Source organism: Callithrix jacchus, chromosome 22, assembly GCF_049354715.1.
Source record: "Callithrix jacchus isolate 240 chromosome 22, calJac240_pri, whole genome shotgun sequence".
Taxonomy (NCBI): domain Eukaryota; kingdom Metazoa; phylum Chordata; class Mammalia; order Primates; family Cebidae; genus Callithrix; species Callithrix jacchus.
In genome coordinates, this window is record NC_133523.1 from 14388654 (window position 1) to 14407900 (window position 19247).

At 50.3% G+C, this 19247-nt stretch overlaps 1 protein-coding gene across 1 annotated transcript in view; it reads right to left on the reverse strand.

The window, feature by feature from the left end:
• The window catches only part of LOC103790735 (uncharacterized), a 17447-nt gene extending 10896 nt beyond the window's left edge, over nt 1-6551 (reverse strand). The window contains exons 1-2 of the mRNA XM_078358995.1: nt 5644-6551; nt 1974-2147 (exon numbers count right to left, since the gene is read on the reverse strand). Of these exons, the coding sequence (XP_078215121.1) occupies nt 2144-2147; nt 5644-6524 (885 nt within the window). The 5' untranslated portion in view covers nt 6525-6551 and the 3' untranslated portion in view covers nt 1974-2143. The remainder of the gene's footprint in view (nt 1-1973; nt 2148-5643) is intronic.
• Nucleotides 6552-19247: the final 12696 nt, after the last annotated feature.

Here is a 19247-nt window from a genome sequence, read left to right on the forward strand (position 1 = left end):
TTCTAAGATGACCATCACAAACAGTAGGTTACCAGGTTATCCTCTGTCTGACGTGGCGACAGACTGGAGGCTCTCACAACAGCCTTACTGGGTTCAGCAATTTACTCCAGCACGTTACAGAACCCGTGCACCGTGTACTTCCCATTGCTGACTTACTGCCAAGGATATTTTAAAGGCTAAGAATGAACAGTCGGATAAAGAGATGCACAACGTGAGGTATGTGGAAGGGGTGCAGGCCTCCCTCGCCCGCTCCGGATATGCTCCTCCCAGCATCTCCCCATGTTCAGCAACACAGACGCTCGCACTGTCCCAGCCCGGTCCTTACACAGGCAGATTAGGTACATGAGTGGCCACGGGTGATCAAGTCAGACATCAGCACCTCTCCCCTTCACAGAGATGGGAGGGGGATGAAATTTCAAATCCTCTAGTGACAAGGTTGGTTCCCTTGGCAGCCAGCCCCACTGAGGCTGTCCAGGTGCCCCCAGCCATCAGTCATCTCATTAGCACACGAAAGACACATCACTTCATACATTCCAAAGGCTGGGAGCTCTGTCTCAGGACCCCGCGGGAGAGACCACACATTAACTCTCGTTATATTTTAATAACCCACAAAACAGAAGAAAAAAACCACACATTAGATACTTTATAAGTGTCTGTTATCCAGAATGTATAAATAACTTTTATAATTCAGCAACAGACAACCCAACCTAAAAATCGACAAAGGACTTCAACACACACTTGACCAAGAAGCACATGAAAAGATGCTTAACATCATTTCTCAGAATTAAAACCAGAGATGTCCCTCAACTCACATACAACAGTTACGCCAAAGAGAAAAAAACCAGTGTTGACAACGGTATCCAGAAACCTGAACCATGAAACCCTGCTCGTGACAACATGAAGTGGTGCAGCATGTGTCAAATAATTCGGTGTTTCTTCAGTTACAAGTAGATTTGCCGTATGACTCAGTGATTCCATTCCTAGGTGTATACCCCAAAGACCTGAAAACGTGTTCAAACAAAAACCTGTACGCTCTTTAAATGTGTCAAGATCATAAATATGCAGGAGAGTCTTGGGAACGGTGCCAGGAACACCGGCTCAGAATGAAAAAGCTCATTATACTCCCAGGTGGGGCAGGAAGTAAAAGGGAAACGAGTCTGTGGACTGAATTATCACGTAGGAACCGTGCTGATTTCCTGATCCAGGGGTTATGGTGGTAACCTGGGAGAGCGTCCATGCTTTGGGTAAAATACACCGGAGTATTCTGTGGGACACTGCAGATGTGGTACAGCAGTAACTGCTGGGGACTCTAAGAAAAGAAACAGGTTATATTTTGCACTGCTACTGAAGCTTCCTGGAAGTATGACATACTAAAAAGTAAATTGCTTTTTAAAACAACCATATCAATACTATGCCAGAAAAGCAGAGACATCCTCAAAATCCACTACAGAGGCTACGCTTCATCCAAAGCTGTGAACCCTTATAAAGCCTCAACGTCAACAGACCCACTGAGTAGATATTATCATATTTATTAGTAGTGGAAGCTACTGTGTGGATACATCAGTGTTACGGCACAGTGTGGATACCAGTGTCAGGGCACGGGGCGGACGTCGGTGTCAGGGCACAGTGCACATATTATATTGGTGCTGGAGAAGAGGCAGATATTACATTAGCATTAGGGCACTGTGTGGATAGTATGGCATTGGTATTAGAAGCAACAGTGTGGCTATTAGATTAGCGGTAGAGTACGCTACGGATGTTAGATTGGTGTCAGGGCACGGTGTGATTATCACATGAGAGGCCACTGTGTCTGGGACGTTGACAATGACATCAGGTGTAGTCATAAGGATGGGATTTGGGGATTTCATTTTTCTAGATGAACGTCTTCCTTTGCTGAGTACTCTGAACACTCTCTGCTCTGCACTCAGGGCCGTGGAAAGGAAGCTTTTTACTCACCAATGAACAACACTTACTTGACACGACCCTCGTGCTGCCCTGAGGAGGTGGAAGCTCCTCACTGCTTCTGGCTCCTCAGAGGGAAGTTGGTCGGGGTGGGTTCGTGCGCCCTCTGGTGCTGCCAGAGCTCAGCACAGACACTTGCTCAGTTTCTCGGTGGATGTCCACCCTGCCCGGCTGTCCTGAATTACCTATAAAATTCAATATTCAGCTTATTCAGTGTAATAACTGGAAATTCAAATCAAAATGAAGCCCACCGTGGCCATATCCTTCCCGAAAACGGTGATGGAAGACTTTGGAAGCCATGTAGAAGGAAATGAATATATACGCAAATTAAGAAAAACAAAAACTCACTCAAAATAGTCCAGCGACTGTAATTTGAAATGCAAAACTATAAACAATCTAAAGGAAAATCTATGCGATTTGGGTTTGGTGTTGAGTTTTAACACACAACATCAAATGCCAATTCATGAAAATATTGTTAACAGACTTTATAAAACTAAATATTCTACTGTGAAAAACTGTATTCAGAGAACAAAAAGACAAGACAGATGTGAGAAGATATTTACAAAATACATACGTGATTTTAAAACTGGGTAAATATCTGAACAGACACCCAACTACAGCAAATATACCGACAGTAGGCGGGGCATGCTGGCCCCTGCCTGTCATCCCAGAGCTTTGGAAGGCTGAGACGGGCCAATCATCTGAGGTCAGGGGTTCCAGACCAGCCTGGCCAACATGGCAAAACCCCGTCTCTACTAAGATACAAAAAATTAGCCAAGCGTGCTGGTGGGCGCCTGTAATCCCAGCTACTTGGGAGGCTGAAGAAAGAGAATTGCTTAAACATGGGAGGTAGAGGTTGCATTGAGCTGAGATCGTGCCATTGCACTCCAACCTGGGTGACAGAGCAAGACTCCACCTCGAAAAAAAAGATGTTAATAACATATCTGATACACCTTGATATGTTATACAAGGGGAAACTAGGTTGGGTCTACATAGGAAATCTGCATTTTCTTCCCAATTTCAGTGTGAATCAAACTAATTTCAAATAAAACCTTTATTTAAAAATTATAATTTTTTCAAATATCTGCTTAATTATTCATATTAATAAGTAGTACATAACATTACTACTTTTTAAAATAAGAGCATTCATAATGCAAAGTCAATTATGCAAATAATTTCAAGGAAATACCTTTCACGTTTTATATGAATATAACAGATACACATAAACATATTTATCATAGCTTTTTTCTTGTAGTGTGGTTCACTCTCTAGGAAAGCTGGCCACCTTAGAACCAGGGAAAAAATTCATATTTTGGAGACTATTTCAATCTATGGCTGGATGTTTTCAAAAGTGTAAGTTAAAAAAAAGTTAAAATAGCAAATTGACTGTGACTGAATCACTTACTCTACTGAACGCTCGTCTTTGTTTCCCAGCATTCCCTTTGGTTACAAAACAACAAGAGCAAATATTTGCCATTGGAAAAAAATTCAAAGACAGGAAGACTGTAGACGGAATTTGCGACCACAATTATTCAATGTTTCATCAGGATGCTTTCTCATACAGAAGAGTTTAAAGGGATAGTCAAAGCTATTCTCCCAAAGATGCTTCGCAGAAATTGATGAAGCTAGAGAAACAAAAGTGGCAGGACATTCAATGTGACTTTAGATGCCACTGTGTCTTACAAGAAAAAATAATTTACCTTTTAGAGGATCACACAGAATTACTGGAAGCCCAGACTCTGCAATGTTTCTAAATTTAGATGTCGGCATCACTAGCAATAAATACGACAAAAAGGGATCTGTGTTTTATTTGTGTAATAAAACACCAAAGCAGTATTTAATGCTCCAAGTTATGCCTGAAATACAGTTGACAATATCAGAATCAAAATAAGCTTCCTGACCAGGCATGGGGGCTCACACCTGTGAGCCCAGCACTTTGGGAGGCCAAGGCAAGCAGAGCACCTGAGGTCAGGAGTTTGAGACCAGCCTGACAAACATGGAGACACCCCATCTCTACTAAAAATACAAAAATTTCCCAGGCCTGGTGGTGCATGCCTGTCATCCCGGCTACTCGGGAGGTTGAGGCAAGACAATAGCTTGAACCTGGGAGGCAGAGGTTGTAGTGGGCCAAGCTCAGGCCATTCCTCTGCCCTACTGTGTATGTAAAAATGCAGATTCTCTGAACCAGACTAAATTGTATTCAGTGGAAGGCTGATCAAGGATTCAAAAGGATGCGACCTTCTGTTTTATCTACTTCTGACCCAGAAGCACCCCCACCTCCTACTTCTAGTTGTTCCTCCTTACTGAACCAAACGACGGTACCTCTCACACAGATTGGCTGGCGTCTCATGTCTCTCTAAGACGTATAAAAGCAAGCTCTACCCTGACCTCCTGAGGCTGTGTCATGGACATGTCCTTAACCTTGGCAAAAAAAAAAGCTTTCTAAATTGACTGAGTCCTGACTCAGATGTTTTGGGATCACAGTCTACAGTCACCACAGCGTGACAGCTGACTACAGCATTCAGTACAGAGACATACTATGCAGGTTTGTGGCCCGGGAGCAACAGGCTACACCCTATAACCTACGTGTGGAGTGCGCTGCACCATCGAGCTTTTATAACCACAAAGCACAAAGATGAAACCACTAAGGACAAATTTCTCAGAAAGTATCCGCATCGGTAGGAGATGCTGAGTGTATTTTGAATGGTTAGAGTCTAGGAGAAAGAAAAACTCAACTCCTGTTTAATAACAAAGCTTAATAGAGTTAACGCAGTTCATCTAATCTAAGACGCTAATGATCGACAGACATTATTTTATGCACCATCAAACAGGTTGCCAATTAAACCGACTTTCTGAATAACAACAAAAATGTGAATTTACTTCTATCAATCCCAGTAAAATAAAAATGAATTACGGCTTTGACCTGTTAAAGCAAAAAGGAGGAAGCCGTTGGCCCGAGGTCCTGCCTAAGCAAACGGAAACCGAATTGGAGGCATTTAAACTGCCTTAAAAAACATTAACCAACCAACCAGTCGATGACAAAAAGCCCAGCCGCCAGTTGGCTGCACGACCAGGGACGCGGAGGGAACCATCCCCACAACAGGCGCCAAGAAGGAACCTCGCTCAGCTGCCACCACTAAGAACGCGAAGCCCCGAGCCGTTTTCCGTTCTGGTGCTTCAGGTGTGATTCATGAATCATTCCTTTGCTCAAATAAACCGTTTAAATGTCTTGTGCCTAAAGTTCTTCTAACCTCTACATCCTAACCCCTAACCGGCGACCCCTAACTCCAACCCTAACCCCTAGTCCTAATCCTCACCCTAAGCCCTAACCATACTTGAGTTTCTAGTCTGCGCTGATACGTCGGCGCTGATTATTAAAACTGCGGCACTGGCCCGGCCCCGTGAGCAGTGCGGATTTCACAGTAACAGTTACAGGTGTTTTCGACATGAGCGCTGCGGGTGTTGTATTCGCATTTCGGAGGTCGTGTCTGCCTTAGGAACGCTCTATTTGTGTTCCGAGGCTGCCCTGCTCACCTCGCGCTGCAGTCGCCCGGCCTTGTGGGGGAGAACCCAGGCGCGCAGGATTCAGAGGGGCGTTTGGCGTCCAGTTTTCCACCCCGAGATCTTACTAGTCTCTGACCCTAAGCAATCAGGGCTGCAAATAGGAAGGATTTTACTCACCGTGGACGCGGCCCACAGTAGTCCCAAAGCGAGGCTGTGCCGCGTAGGTCCGTACAGAGGAAAACGCAGCTCCGCACTCGCGGTGTCCCCCAGGTGTGCACTAAGGAGAACACAACTCCGCACGCTGGGGGGGGGGCGCCGCGACGCCACGCACACCCGCAAGCCACGCACGCCGGCGCCACGACACCATTTGAAAAGGAGGGCTCGGGCGCCCCCTGCTGGCGGCTAGGGCCACTGCAGGGCCCTCTTACACTGCCGTGATGGGTATCACCGGCTGGCGGCTGCGGCACTGCAGGGCGCTCTTGCTCACAGTGTAGTGACGGCACGCCGCCTGCTGGCCGCTTGGGGCACTGCAAGACCCTGGCATCCCCAATGCCGCGACGCCACGCACGCCACGCACACCGGCACCGCGACGCACGCCACGCACGGAAGCGCCACGACGCACGCCACGCACGCCGGCGTCTGGACGCACGCCACGCACGCAAGCCACGCACGCCACGCACGCCAGCGCCTGGACACCACGCACGCCCTGCCCACAAGCGCCACAACTCACGCCACGCACTCCAGCGCCGGGCCGCCACGCACGTCACGCACGCCGCCGCGGCGCCACCTGAAGAGGCGGACTCGGGCGCCCTCTGCTGGTGGCTAGGGTCACTGCAGGGCCCTCTTACACTGCGGGGATGGGTATCACCTGCTGGCGGCTGGGGCACTGGAGGGCGCTCTGGCTCACAGTGTAGTGGCGGCACGCCGCCTGCTGGCCGCTTGAGGCACTGCAAGACCCTGGCACGCCAATGCCGCGACGCCACGCACGCCACGCACACCGGCACCGCGACGCACGCCACGCACGGAAGCGCCACGACGCATGCCACGCACGCCGGCATCTGGACACACGCAAGCCATGCACGCCATTCACGCTGGCGTCTGGACGCACACCACGCACGCCGGCGCCTGGACACCACGCACGCCATGCCCACAAGCGCCACAACTCACGCCACGCACTCCAGCGCCGGGCCGGCACGCACGTCACGCACGCCGCCGCGGCGCCATCTGAAAAGGCGGACTCGGGCGCCCTCTGCTGGTGGCTAGGGTCACTGCAGGGCCCTCTTACACTGCGGGGATGGGTATCACCTGCTGGCGGCTGGGGCACTGCAGGGCGCTCTTGCTCACAGTGTAGTGGCAACACGCCCCCTACTGGCAACCAGAGCAATGCAGCGTCCTCTTGCTCCCGGTGTGGTGCCTGTGCTGCTTGACCCTCTTACTCGCGGTGTAGTGGCGGCATGCCCCCTGCTGACCGCTGAGTGCACTGCAAGACCCTGGCACACCGGCACGGCAGCACATGCCACGCACGCAAGCGCCACGACGCACGCCACACACGCTGGCGCCGCGACACCATGCACACCATACACGCCAGTGCCGTGACGCACATTACACCCGCAAGCACAACGCATGCCACGCATGCCGACGCCCTGCCACCACGCATGCCGCCACAGCGCCACACACGCCATGCACGCCTCCATGGTGCCATCTGAAAAGGCGGGCTCGGGCACCCCCTGCTTTGCTTACGGTACTGCGCCTGCGCCCCCTTCTGGCGGCTAGGGCCACTGTAGGGCCCTCTTACAGTGAGGTGATGGGCATCACCTGCTCATGGCTGGTGCACTGCAGGGCCCTCTTGCTCACAGTGTAGTGGCAACACGCCCCTTGCTGGCAACCAGGGCAATACAGCGTCCTCTTGCTCCTGGTGTGGTGTCTGTGCTGCTGGGCCCTCTTACTCGCGGTGTAGTGCCGGCACGCCCCCTGCTGGCCGCTGGGGGCACTGCAAGACCCTCTTTCTCTGGTGTGGCAGCAGCCCTGTGCTGGCAACCAGAGCACTGCAGGGTCCTCTTGCTTATGGTGTGGTGTCTGTGTGTCCCCTGCTGGCTGCTCGGGGCACTGTAGGGCCCTCTGGCTCACAGTGTAGTGGTGGCAGGCCCCCTGCTGGCTTCTGGGGGCACTGTAGGGTCCTGTTGCTCACAGTGTATTGGAAGCACGCCCCCTGCTGGCAGCTGGGGACACTGCGGAACCCTCGTGCTCAGTGTTGTGGCAGCACGCCCCCAGCTGGCAGCTGGGACAGGCAGTGCCCTCTTGCTCCCAGTGTGATGGCTGGCGCACCCCTACTGGCCTCCTTCTGCACCACTTAAAGTCAGAGCGCCAGTTATTCAGCACCCACAGTTCTGGAAATTCGAACTGAAATGGAGCTATTACTGGAAAGAGCTGATGTCACAGTTCTTGTCTAACTTGGGAGAAATATTTTCATTAAGAGGCAGTACAAAGATGGCAGATAACTTCATTGAAAACAAATACACTGTTTCTAGCTTATTCTAGAAAAAAATACGTAGGCCCCAAGGGAGGAGCAGGCTGATTGTGCAGGAAAACAGCCCAAGGGTCCTGTGCAGGGAATTTTATTTGGACGTATTCACATTCCTGCCTCTGTCTCAAGTATCCACCTGTTTTCTTTGGTTTTTCTGCTCCTGTCTTAAGTCCCTGACTTGCCCCTCTTAGGTTCGTGGGACCTCCTCACTGTTAGGTAATGCACATGTGTGGTGATCAACCCAAAGTCACTGTTGGGGCTGGCTCCTTCCCGCCTCCCGGGAAGGCCCTACAGTGGTCACGTCTGTACCTCCTGTGCCTGCCTGTCTCTTTTGAATGTCCTTCTCTGCCCCAACCTGTACTTACAGTGCCAGGTTTCTCTTATGAATGTCTCCTTTGTCCTTCTTATCAGCATGTAGCTAGCATTTTCTGACATTTTAACTGAAGAGTGAATGATGATTGGGGCACCCGAAGAGGAGTTCTAGGGTGTTTCTTTCTGCACAGATACCTCTTCTTCCTCCTATCCACAACTGACAACTGCCCATCCACTCCAGCATTAGAGCTGCTACTAATATATAAATTGTTGATGGTCCCTCCAGGTGAGCCTTCCCATCATGTTCATGTCTAGCTACCCACCTACTCTAACAGAGCCCACTATCCTGTGTCTCCAAAAAGTAGGGAAGGAATGATTCATTGGAAACCATAGAAAATGAAATGAATGTAGATGAAAACTTTACAACTTATACAAATAATCACTGAAAATCACCCTTACAAAAAAATGCAAAACTATACAATTTCTAGAAGAAGACATAGAATAAAAGCTCTGTGCCCTTGGGTTCGGTAATGAATTTTAACAAGCAACACAAAGTGTCAATACACACAGAACAAAGAATTAAGTGGATATTTTAAATATTAAAAGAGTATACTCTGGAAAAGATCTTATTAAGAGAATAAAAAGAAAAGTCACATATTGAAAGAAAATATTTGCAAAATACAGTTCTGAGAAAGAATTTGTATTCAATATACAAAAAAAAATCTTAAAACTAAGTAAAACAGCCCAACTAAAGATGCACACAAATCTGAACAGACACCTCACCCAAGGATTTAAGAAAAACCAGAGCTTTCAAAAGACTCCACCACTGAGATCAACCAGCTGTGAAGCTGCCTCTCCTTTCTTGCCTGATAAGAGACCACCCATGACAGAGAGGTACTGGCCAGTATACAGAGGATGCACAGAGCAAGTTTTCATGTCCTCTGCTTCACCTTTTAATGTCAGAGGGCTGAAATGTCACCCTGGGATCATGCTAACAGTGCCATTTTTTTTGTACATGGGACCCATGAAGGAGTAAGAAACTCAACTGTGACTGCACGCATTTCTCCTTTCATAAATATTCATGGCTCCTCCTAGAGCTTATTAAATATGTGTATTTGGCCATGCCACTCAGCGTAAATTACTGTTTCCTTTACCTCTCCCTTGAAGTGTCTGCTTCTGGCTTCTGACTGGAGTCAATGCTTCCCAGCCCATTAGAAGGACTACCCTGCAGGCTGCAACCCTGTATAGGAAATAAATCTCTCACTGGGTGCAGTGGCTCATGCCTGCAATCCAAGCAATTTGGGAAGCCAAGGTGGGTGGATCACCTGAATTCAGGAGTTTGAGACCAGCCTGGCCAACATGGTGAAACCCTGTCTCGACTAAAACTACAAAAACTTAGCCAGGCATGGCGGTGGGCATCTGTAATCGCAGCTAATTGGGAAGCTGAGGCAGGAGAATTGCTTGAACCTGGGAGGTGGAGGTTGCAGTGAGCCAAGATCACACCATTGTACTCCAGCCTGGGCAACAAGAGTGAAATACCTTCTCAAAATAAAATAAAAATAATAAAATAATTTCATTATATATTACAATGTAATAATGGAAATAAAGTGCCCAATAAGTAATGTGCTTGAATCTTTTCGCTCTGCTCCTGCCTGCCGGCAGCCTCTCCAGGCCCAGAACTTTTTCCAGTTGGCCTCTACAGGCCAAGCTCATGGCTCACAATGGTCTATTTAGGCCCATACCCCACCTCATGGTCCTCTTTGCAGATGAGGCTACTGCCTCACCACAGCCTCCACAGGCCCAGGTTCATCTGACAATGGCCTCTTTAGTCCCAGATCCTGCCTCTGAGTGGCTTATCTGGGCCCACAGTGTCCCCAAGTCGGCCTCTCAAGGCTGAGCTCTTCCTCTCAGCTGTGCCTAGAGGGCCAGCACCTGCCTCACGACAACCTCTTTCTGCTCAGCTCCTGCCAAGCTCCTGGTGGCTTTTTTAGGCCCCAAACTGCCCCAAGTCAAGCTCTCCAGGCCCACCTTCAGCCTCCCAATGGCTTGGACAGGCCCACCTTCAGCCTCCCAGTGGCCTCTCCAGCCCAGCTCTTGTCTCCCAGTGGCCTCTCCAGGCCCAGCTTGTGCCTCATGGAGGTCTTCCTTGAACAAGTTTCCACCTGCCTCCTGGCAGCGCTGACAGGCCCAGATCCTGCCTCACACTGACCTCATTAGGCCCAGCTCATGGTGGCCTCTGCAGGCCCAGCTCCCGTCCCCTGACAGGCTGTCCAGGCCCAAAACTTCCTCGAGGTGACCACTTTAGGCCCAGTTCCTGCCTCTCGGTGGCCTCTTCAGGCCCAGTTCCTGCATCCTGGTGGCCTCACCAGACAATTTTCTCAAGTCTGCCATTCCAAGTCCAAATCCTGCCTCCCATTGGCCTCTCCAGGCCCAAATCCTGCCTCACAGCAGACTCTCCAGGCCCAGCATCTGCCTCACCGCAGCACCCGCAGTCCAAGGTCCTGCCTTTCAGCAGCCCTGACAGGCCCCACTCCTGCCCCTGACACGTTCTCCAGGCTGGAATCTTCCTGAAGTTGGCCACTCCAGGCTTAGCACTTGCCTCACGCTGGGCTCTGTAGGCCAAGCTCATGCCTCTTGGCAGCCTCCCCAGGCAAAGCTACTGCGTGCGGCAGCCTCTCCAGGCGCAGCTCCTGGCTCCCGTCTGCCTCTGCAGGCCTAACAGCGACTCTTCATGCCCAGCACCTGCCTCACCATGGCCCCACCAAGCCAAGCTCCTGCCTTTCAGCAGCCTCTACGTGCCCAGTTCCTGCCACCCAATGGCCTCTTTAGGCCATGCTCATGCCTCACAGGGACCTTTCCAGACCCAGCTTTTGCCTCATGGAATCTTCCCCATCTGGGTTGCTGCTTGTTCCCCGGCAGCCTGGATAGGTCCAGGTCCTGCCTCACGCTGGCCTCTCTATGCAAAGCTTATGCCTCACAATAGCATTTCCACCTGCAGCTTTTGTCCCAGAATGGCGTCTCCAGGCCAAAAACTTCCTTAAGTCATCCTCTCTAGGCCCACCTACTGCCTTCTGGTGGCCTCTGAATGCCCAAATCCTTCTCAAGTTGGCCTCTCCTGGCCCAGATCCTACCTCCCATTGGCCTCTAAAATCCCAGCCTCTGCCTCATGACGGCTTCCCCAGGCCCAACTCTACGTCTTAGCTGCAACACAGCACACCTGGTGCCTCTTAAAAACCTCTTTTGGCCCAGCTCCTGCCCATTTGCCATCAACCACTATCGGCCCAAACCGTCCTTACGTTCACCTCTGCAGGCCCAACATCTGCCTCCCAGTGGCATGTAAAGGCCCAGCTTTCGCTTGAGAACACCCTCTGCAGATCCCATGCTTTACCTCTCAAAGCCTTTTGGAAGCCTCTCTGGACATAGCTCATGCCTCTGGCGGCCTCTCCGGGCCCAGCTCTGGCTACTCACTGGCCTCTAGTGTAGGCCCAGTTCCTCCCTTGCACTGGCCCAGCTGCCTAGGCCTAGCTCCTGCCTCTGACGGACTCTCCCGGGCCAGCTCCTGCCTCCCGGCAGCCTCTCCAGGCCCAAAGCTTCCTCTGGTGGGCCTCCGCAGGCTCCTGCCTGTGGTAGGCCCCTCAGGCCCAGCCTCTGCCTCTCAGTGGACCCTCCAGGCCCAGCACTCGGCCTCACCAGAGCCTCTATCAGGCCCAGCTCCTGCCTTTTTGGCAGCCTGTATGTACAGGCCCAGCCGTGGTCTCCCAGTGGCCTCTTTAGGACAAGCTGGTGCCTCCCGGTGGCCTTTCCAGGCCCAGCATTGGCTTTCTGGCATCCTCTCCAGGCCCAGAACATTTCCAAGGCAGCCTCTCCGGGCCTGGCCCTTCCTCCTGGCTGCATCACAGGCTCACTTCCTGCCTCAAAACAACCACGTTTTGCCCAGCTCCAGGCAGCCTCTGTAGGCCACAGCCTTCCTCAAGTTGAGCTTTCTAAGCCCACCTTCCACCTCCCGGCAGCCTGGACAGACCCAGCTCCTGCCTGACCATAGCTTCTCCAGGCCCAGCTCTTGCCCTCGATATCGGCCCCCCCAGGCCATCTCTGCCTGCCCGCCTGCCTGCCTCATGGCAGCGTGGACAAACCCAGCTCCTGCCTTTCCGACGGCCTCTTTAGGAAAATCTCATGCCTCACCATGGCCTCCCCGAGGGAGGCTCCTGCCTTTCAGCAGCCTCTGCAGGCCCAGCTCCTGTGTCCCAGTGGCCTCTGCAGGCCCAGCTCATTCCTCACAGCCGCCTTCCAGGCCCAGTTCATGGAAGCCTTTTAGCAGCCCCTCCAGGCCCGGCTCACGCCTCTCACGGCCACTCCAGGCCCAGGTGCTGCCTCCCGGCGTCCTCTCTGGGCCCAGCTCTTCCCCCTGGCTGCCTCACAGGCCCAGCTCCTGCCCTCCCAGCGGCCTCTCCAGGCGCAAAACTTTCTGACGTGGGCCCCTCCAGGGTGGGGCCAGCTGCTGCCTCCCAGCGGCCTCCTTCAGCCCAGCTCCTGCCTCCCATCTGGCCTCTCCAGTCCGCCTCTGCCTCCCTCATGGCGGCCTCCCCAAGCCCAGCTCTTCTTCCTCACTGGGTTTACAGGCTCAGCTCCTGCCTCACAGCAACTACGTCTGTCCCAGCTGCTGCCCAGCTCCCAGCAGCCTCTATAGACTTTAGTCTTTTTCAAGTCGGGCTTTCAAGGCCTTCCTTCGGCCTACTGGTGGCCTGGACAGACCCAGCTCCTGCCTGACCACAGTCTCTTCAGCCCAGCAATTCCCTATACAGGCCTTTTCTGGCCCTGTTACTACCTGTTTTTCAGCCATTTTGGCAGGCCTTGCGTTTGCCTCCCAGTGGCCTCTTCAGCCCCATCCTCTGCGTCACGTCTGCCTCTCAAGGTTCAGCTGTTTTTTCATGGTGGCCTTTCCTATACCAGCTTGTGCCCACCACGGCCTCTCCAGGCTCATCTCCTGCCTCTTCGTGGCTTTTCTGCCCTGCACTTGCTCACAGTGGCCTCCTCTGGATCCAGCTCTTCAGGCCTTAGATCATCAACAGCATCAAAAAGCCCAGAGCTTCCCTGGCCTCTCACTTGTTCACTTTTCAGCAGGGCGCCTTGGCTGAACACCTGTCCCTACTCTCACCTGGAGAGTGTATTTTTGACAGATTTGTAGCAAATTCTGCCTGTCTCTTTTTACAGTGATGTCTCTTATTTAGTGTCTCATGGTTTTTCTTGTCTCCTGGGGGTTCAGAGGGGAACGGGCCTCTGCTTGGGCTGTTTGTCTTGCCCTGGACGTGGTAGCATCTCATTTCATGTCTTCCTTTTTTATATTTTTTACAGTTAATTTTTTCCCTTAGGGTCTTGCTCTGCCACCCAGGCTGGAGTGTCATCGTGTGTTCGTGGCTCCACTGCAGCCGTGGCCTTTTGGTGTCCACTGACTTTCCCAAGTCAGCATCTTGAGTAGCGTAGACCACAGGCACCTGCCGCCATCCCTGACTAATGTCTGATTTTGTTTGAGAGGTGGGTCCTCACTGTTGCTGAGGCTGGTCTTAAACTTGTGGACACAAGCAGTCCTCTTGCCTGGGCCTCTCAACGTGCTGAGGTTACAAGCATGAGCCGTCATCCGTGGCCTGCCGTTCACTTGCCATGAAGTATTAAGAATTTACTTTTTGACTGATATACTATGATTATATACATTTGTGAATAGACATTTTAAAGTTTTCTGGGATACCCATTTTTTCTTTCTTTTTTTTTTTTGAGGCAAGTTACTGCTTTGTCATTCAGGTTGAAGCGCAGTGGTGTGATCTCGGCTCACTGCAACCTCTGCCTTCTTGGCTTAAGTCATGCTCCCACCTCAGCCTCCTGAGACCCTAGGTACAAGCCGCCATGCCTGCCTAATCTTTATATTTGTTGTAGAGACTGGGCCTCACCATGTTTCCCAGGCCAGTTTCAAACTCCTGGGATCAAGTGATCCTCCCCCCTCAACCTCCCGCTGTGCTGGGATTACAAGTGTGAGCCACTACACCTGGCCTGCCATTCCCTTTCACTGGGGCATTAAGAATTTACCTTTTATTTAGTATATTATAAATAAATATGCAGATATGTGTGTATATACATTATATGTAGATAGGTTAACTAAAAAGAGCCAGACACAGAAAGACAAATCTTGCATGCTTCCAATTTGTGACGGCTAAAAATGAAAACAATTGAACTCACGGAAATAGAGAGTAGAATGATGGTTACCAGAAGCTGGGGAGGGTTGTGGGCTGGGGGGGGGTGCACAGGAATAATTAATGGGTACAAAAATGCAGTTGGAATGAATAAGATGTAGTACTTGGTAGTACAACAGAGTGACAATGGTAGACGATATTTTATTGTATATTTTAAAATAGCTAAAAGAGGCTGGGGTGGCAGCTTTGCCTGTAAGCCCAGCACTTTGGGAGACCAAGGCAGGAGGATCACCTGAGGTCAGGAGTTCAAGACCAGCCTGACATGGCAAAACACTGTCTCTACTAAAAATACGAAAATTAGCCAGGCTTGGTGGCATGCACCTGTAGTCCTAGCTTCTCAGGAGGCTGAGGCTGGAGAATCACTTGAACCTGGGAGAATGGGGCGGATGTTGCAGTGAGCCGAGATTGCACCACTGCACTGCAGCCCAGGAGACAGAGCTACACTCCATCTCAAAAAAAAAAAAGAAAAGAAAGAAAGAAAAAAGAAAAAGAGCTTAATTGAATTGTTTGCAAAACAAAGAAAGGATAAATGCTTAAGGTGAGGGGTATTCCATTTATCCTGATGATTATTACACATTGCATGATCGTACCAGAACATGTCATGCACCCCATAAATATATACACCTACTATGTACCCACAAAAATTAAAAGTAAAGCATTTTTAAACCCCCAATCTTGGCCAGATGTAGTGTACAAACCTGTAATTCCAGTGCTTTTTGAGGTCAGGATGGGAGGATCACTTGAGTCCAGGAGTTTGAGACCCACCTAGGAAACACAGCAAGACTCCCATCTCTAATAACAATGAAAAGAAATTAGCCAGGCCTGGTGGGGCTTATGCCTGTAGTCCCAGCTACTTACAAGGCTGAGACGACAGAATCCCTTGAACTCAGGAGAGGTTGAGGCTGTGGTGAGCTATGATTGCCCCACTGTACTCCAGCCTGGGTGACAGAGTGAGACCATGTCTCTTTAAAAACCAAACTAATCCTAGCATGACCTGACCCTGCCCGCCACCTCTGTTCTTTTCCTCTTGCTCATCGTGCATCGGGCATCTGGGCTTCTTTTCTGCTCCTGTAAATGCCAAGCGGTTTCCCCCTTCAGGACCATTGCACATGCTCTTCCCTGCCCGAATGGACTTCCCACACCTCCTGCCACAGCTGGATTTTTCTCATGTTTCAGACCTCAGCTCACACGTCACCTCTGCGGAGAAATTCTCCCTCATCCTGTGAAGGGGGACTCGTCCTCCTCTGCACTGCCTCGTCCTGCCTGGTTCTCTCAAAGCAGATATCACACTCAAAAACCAGCTTGTTATTTGTTGAATTGCTTGTCTACATGTTCTCCTCCCAAACTCACGCGGAATCAGAACAGAAGCTCCCTACGGCAGGAGTCTCATCTTGTTCATTCTCAGAACCTAGTCTAGTAATTGTACATAGTAGGCACACAATCAACGTTATTAGAAGGAATAAGTATTAAGGGGCCGGTCAAGGTGGCTCATGCCTGTAGTCTCAGCACTTTGGGGGCCGAGGCGGGTACAGGAGTTTGAGACCAGCCTGGCCAACATGGTGAAACCCTGTCTCTGCTAAAAATACAAAAAGCAGCTGGGTGTGGTGGTGCGAACCTGTAATCCCAGCTACTCAGGTGGCTGAGGCAGGAGAACTGCTTGAACCTGGGAGTTGGAGGTTTTGGTGACCCAGAACTTGCAGTGAGCGAAGAATGTGCCACTACACTCCAGCCTGGGCAACAGAGTGAGGCTCTACCTCGAAAAAAAGGTAAAAGGTATGAATAAGCATCAAGGAAGGGAGATTTTGTGATTTGTCACCTTTTCATGGAAATCCTACTTGACATTGACGTTTTCTATTTTATGGTATTTCTATAAGAGGAAATTGAAACTGAGTTAATTTTTAAAAATGGAGCTGGGCATGGTGATTCATGCCTGTAATCCCAGCACTTTGGGAGGCCGAAGTGGGGGAATCACATGAGGCTAGGAGTTTAAGACCAGCCTGGGCAACATACAGAGACCCCTGTCTCTGCAGAAATAACTTTTCATTAACCAGGTACACCAGGCACAGTGGCTCATGCCTATAATCCCAGCACTTTGGGAGGCTGAGGTGGGTGGATCACCTGAGGTGAGGAGTTTGAGAGCAGCCTGGACAACATGGCAAAACCCTATCTCTACTAAAAATACAAAAAATAGCCAGATATGGTGGTGAATGACTGTAATCCCAGCTACTTGGGAAGCTGAGGCAGGAGAATCGCTTGAATCCAGGAGGCAGAGTTTGCAGTGAGCCAAGATCAGGCCATTGAACTCCATCTTGAAAAAGAAAAATGTGGCAGCACATGTCTGTAGTCCCAGCTCCTCAGGAGACTGAAGTGGGAGGAGCACTTGAGCCCAGGAGACAGAGGCTGCAGTGAGCCATGATTTCACCACTTCACTCCAGCCTGAGTGACAGAGCTACACACCTTATCTCTAAAACCATAAAAACCAAAACAAAAAAAAGGTCAGGCATGGTGGCTAACACCTGTAATCCCAGCACTTTGGGAGGCCAAGGTGGGTGGATCACCTGAGGTCAGGAGTTCAAGACCAGCGTGGCCAACATGGTGAAGACCTGTCTCCACTAAAAAATACAAACATTAGCCCAGAGTGGTGGCAGGTGCCTGTAATTTCAGCTACTTGGGAGGCTGAGGCAAGAGAATTGCTCGAACCCGGGAGGTGGACATTGCAGGAGATGGAGGGGCAAGAGTGGGAGCAGGACATCTGGTGAGGAGCTGCCACATCAACATCTTTTGATCACTCCAGGCCATGTGTTGAGCAGGGCCTCTGCAAGAATGTGTCCCAGCCTCAGATGCCTTAATTCCGACACTCAGTGCTGGTGGAGGCCCTGTCAGGTCACACTGTGGAGGCTTCTTGGGAGAGTGTTGGCTCTTCAAAATCAGCATCTTGGTTCATTCCTTTGCTGCTGGAGACAATGACCTGTTTCTCCTCATATGTCTGCTCAAGATAGTTACAAATTTAGTAAAGATGGGGTTTCACCATGTTGGCCAGGTAGGTCTCGAACTCCTGACCTCAGATGATTGGCCCCCGCCTCGGCCTCACAAAGTGCTGGGATTACAGGTGTGAGACACTGCACGCTGCCCTTCTTCCATTCTTGCTCAATTTTTCCTTTTCTTCTCTCTCTTTCTGCCTCTTTTTTTTTCCTTGATATCTTGGAAACCATAAGGAATATATATGAATCTGAATTCCAAGGGCAATTAAAAACATTTTTTTTAGAGACAGGGTCTTGCTCTGTCACTTAGGCTGGAATGCAGTGGTGAGATCTCAGCTGACTGCAACGTCCAGCTCCTGGGCTCAAGTGAGCCTCACAAAAAAAATCATTTCTGGAGCAATAGAGTTTTGCTATGCTGCCCAGGTCTTGAACCCCTGGCCTCAAGCAATCCTCCTGCCTTGGCTTCCCAAAGTGTTAGGATTACAAGAATGAGTCATTATACCTGGCCACTTTTTTAATGGAGAAGAGTCCAAGAAACACTATCTCTGGTAAAAAGACCAGCTAAACTCTTGAAGTGTCGCTTTTCTCCACTCTCCATTTTTTCCCTTTCGTTGTCTCTTAACATCAAATTTCATCGAATGCCTCTAGATACAACTTTCCAATTCTCCTCCTTTTTTTTTTTCCTGAAGATAGAGTGTTGCTCTGTCTCCTAGTCTGGAGTGCAGTGGAGCAATCTCAGCTCACTGCAACTTCTGCCTCCTGGTTTCAAGCAATTCTCATGCCTCAGACTCCACCGAGTTCCTGGGATTACAAGCACCAGCTAGCATGCCTGGTTAATTTTTGTATTTTTAGTAGAGACGGGGTTTCACCATGTTGGCCAGGCTGGTCTCGAACTTCTCACCTCAAGTACATGCCTGTAATCCCAGCTACTTGGGAGACTGACGCAGGAGAATAGCTGGTACCCAGGAGGTGGAGGTTGCAGTGAGCCAAGATAGCACCATTGCACTCCAGCCTAAGTGACAGAGTGAGACTCTGTCTCAAAATAAATAAATAAATAAATAAATGCTGTTTTTTTCTGCCACCCCAGACTTCAGGAAAAGGAGTTTGGAGCTGTGTCCAAGGATCCCAGCCTTTGCCCTCAATTGCAAACACAGCAGAGTGTCTCTTAGCTCAAGAGTTTGTGCTGCCGAAGAGTTTGCACAAACACAAAGTTGAGAAACATTGCTTGCTGAAAGGGGTGTAAAAGGCAAAGGACAAACCAGTCGTCCTCTGAAGTGGAGACATTTCTATTTTATTTTGGGCTAAGATCTTGGAGAATCAGGCAGGGAACAAATTTTGCTGGTTTTCCAATAAGAGATCCCCTGTGGTAAGAGAGGCTCTTCTCTCTCTACCTGGTGAGTTACTTCCTCTCTTTGGTACCCAATTTTCTCATGTTTATAATTAGGGAGCCAGGCACCATTGCTCACACCTGTAATCCCAGCACTTTGGGAGGCCAATGTGAGCAGATCACAAGGTCAAGAGATCAAGACCATCCTGGCCAACATAGTGAAACCCTGTCTCTACTAAAAATACAAAAATTAGCTGGGCATGGTGGCAGGTGCCTGTAATCCCAGCTACTTGGGAGGCTGAGGCAGGAGAATCTCTTGAACCTGGGAGGTGGAGGTTGCAGTGAGCCAAGAATGTGCTACTGCACTCCAGCCTGGTGTCGGAGCAAGACACCAT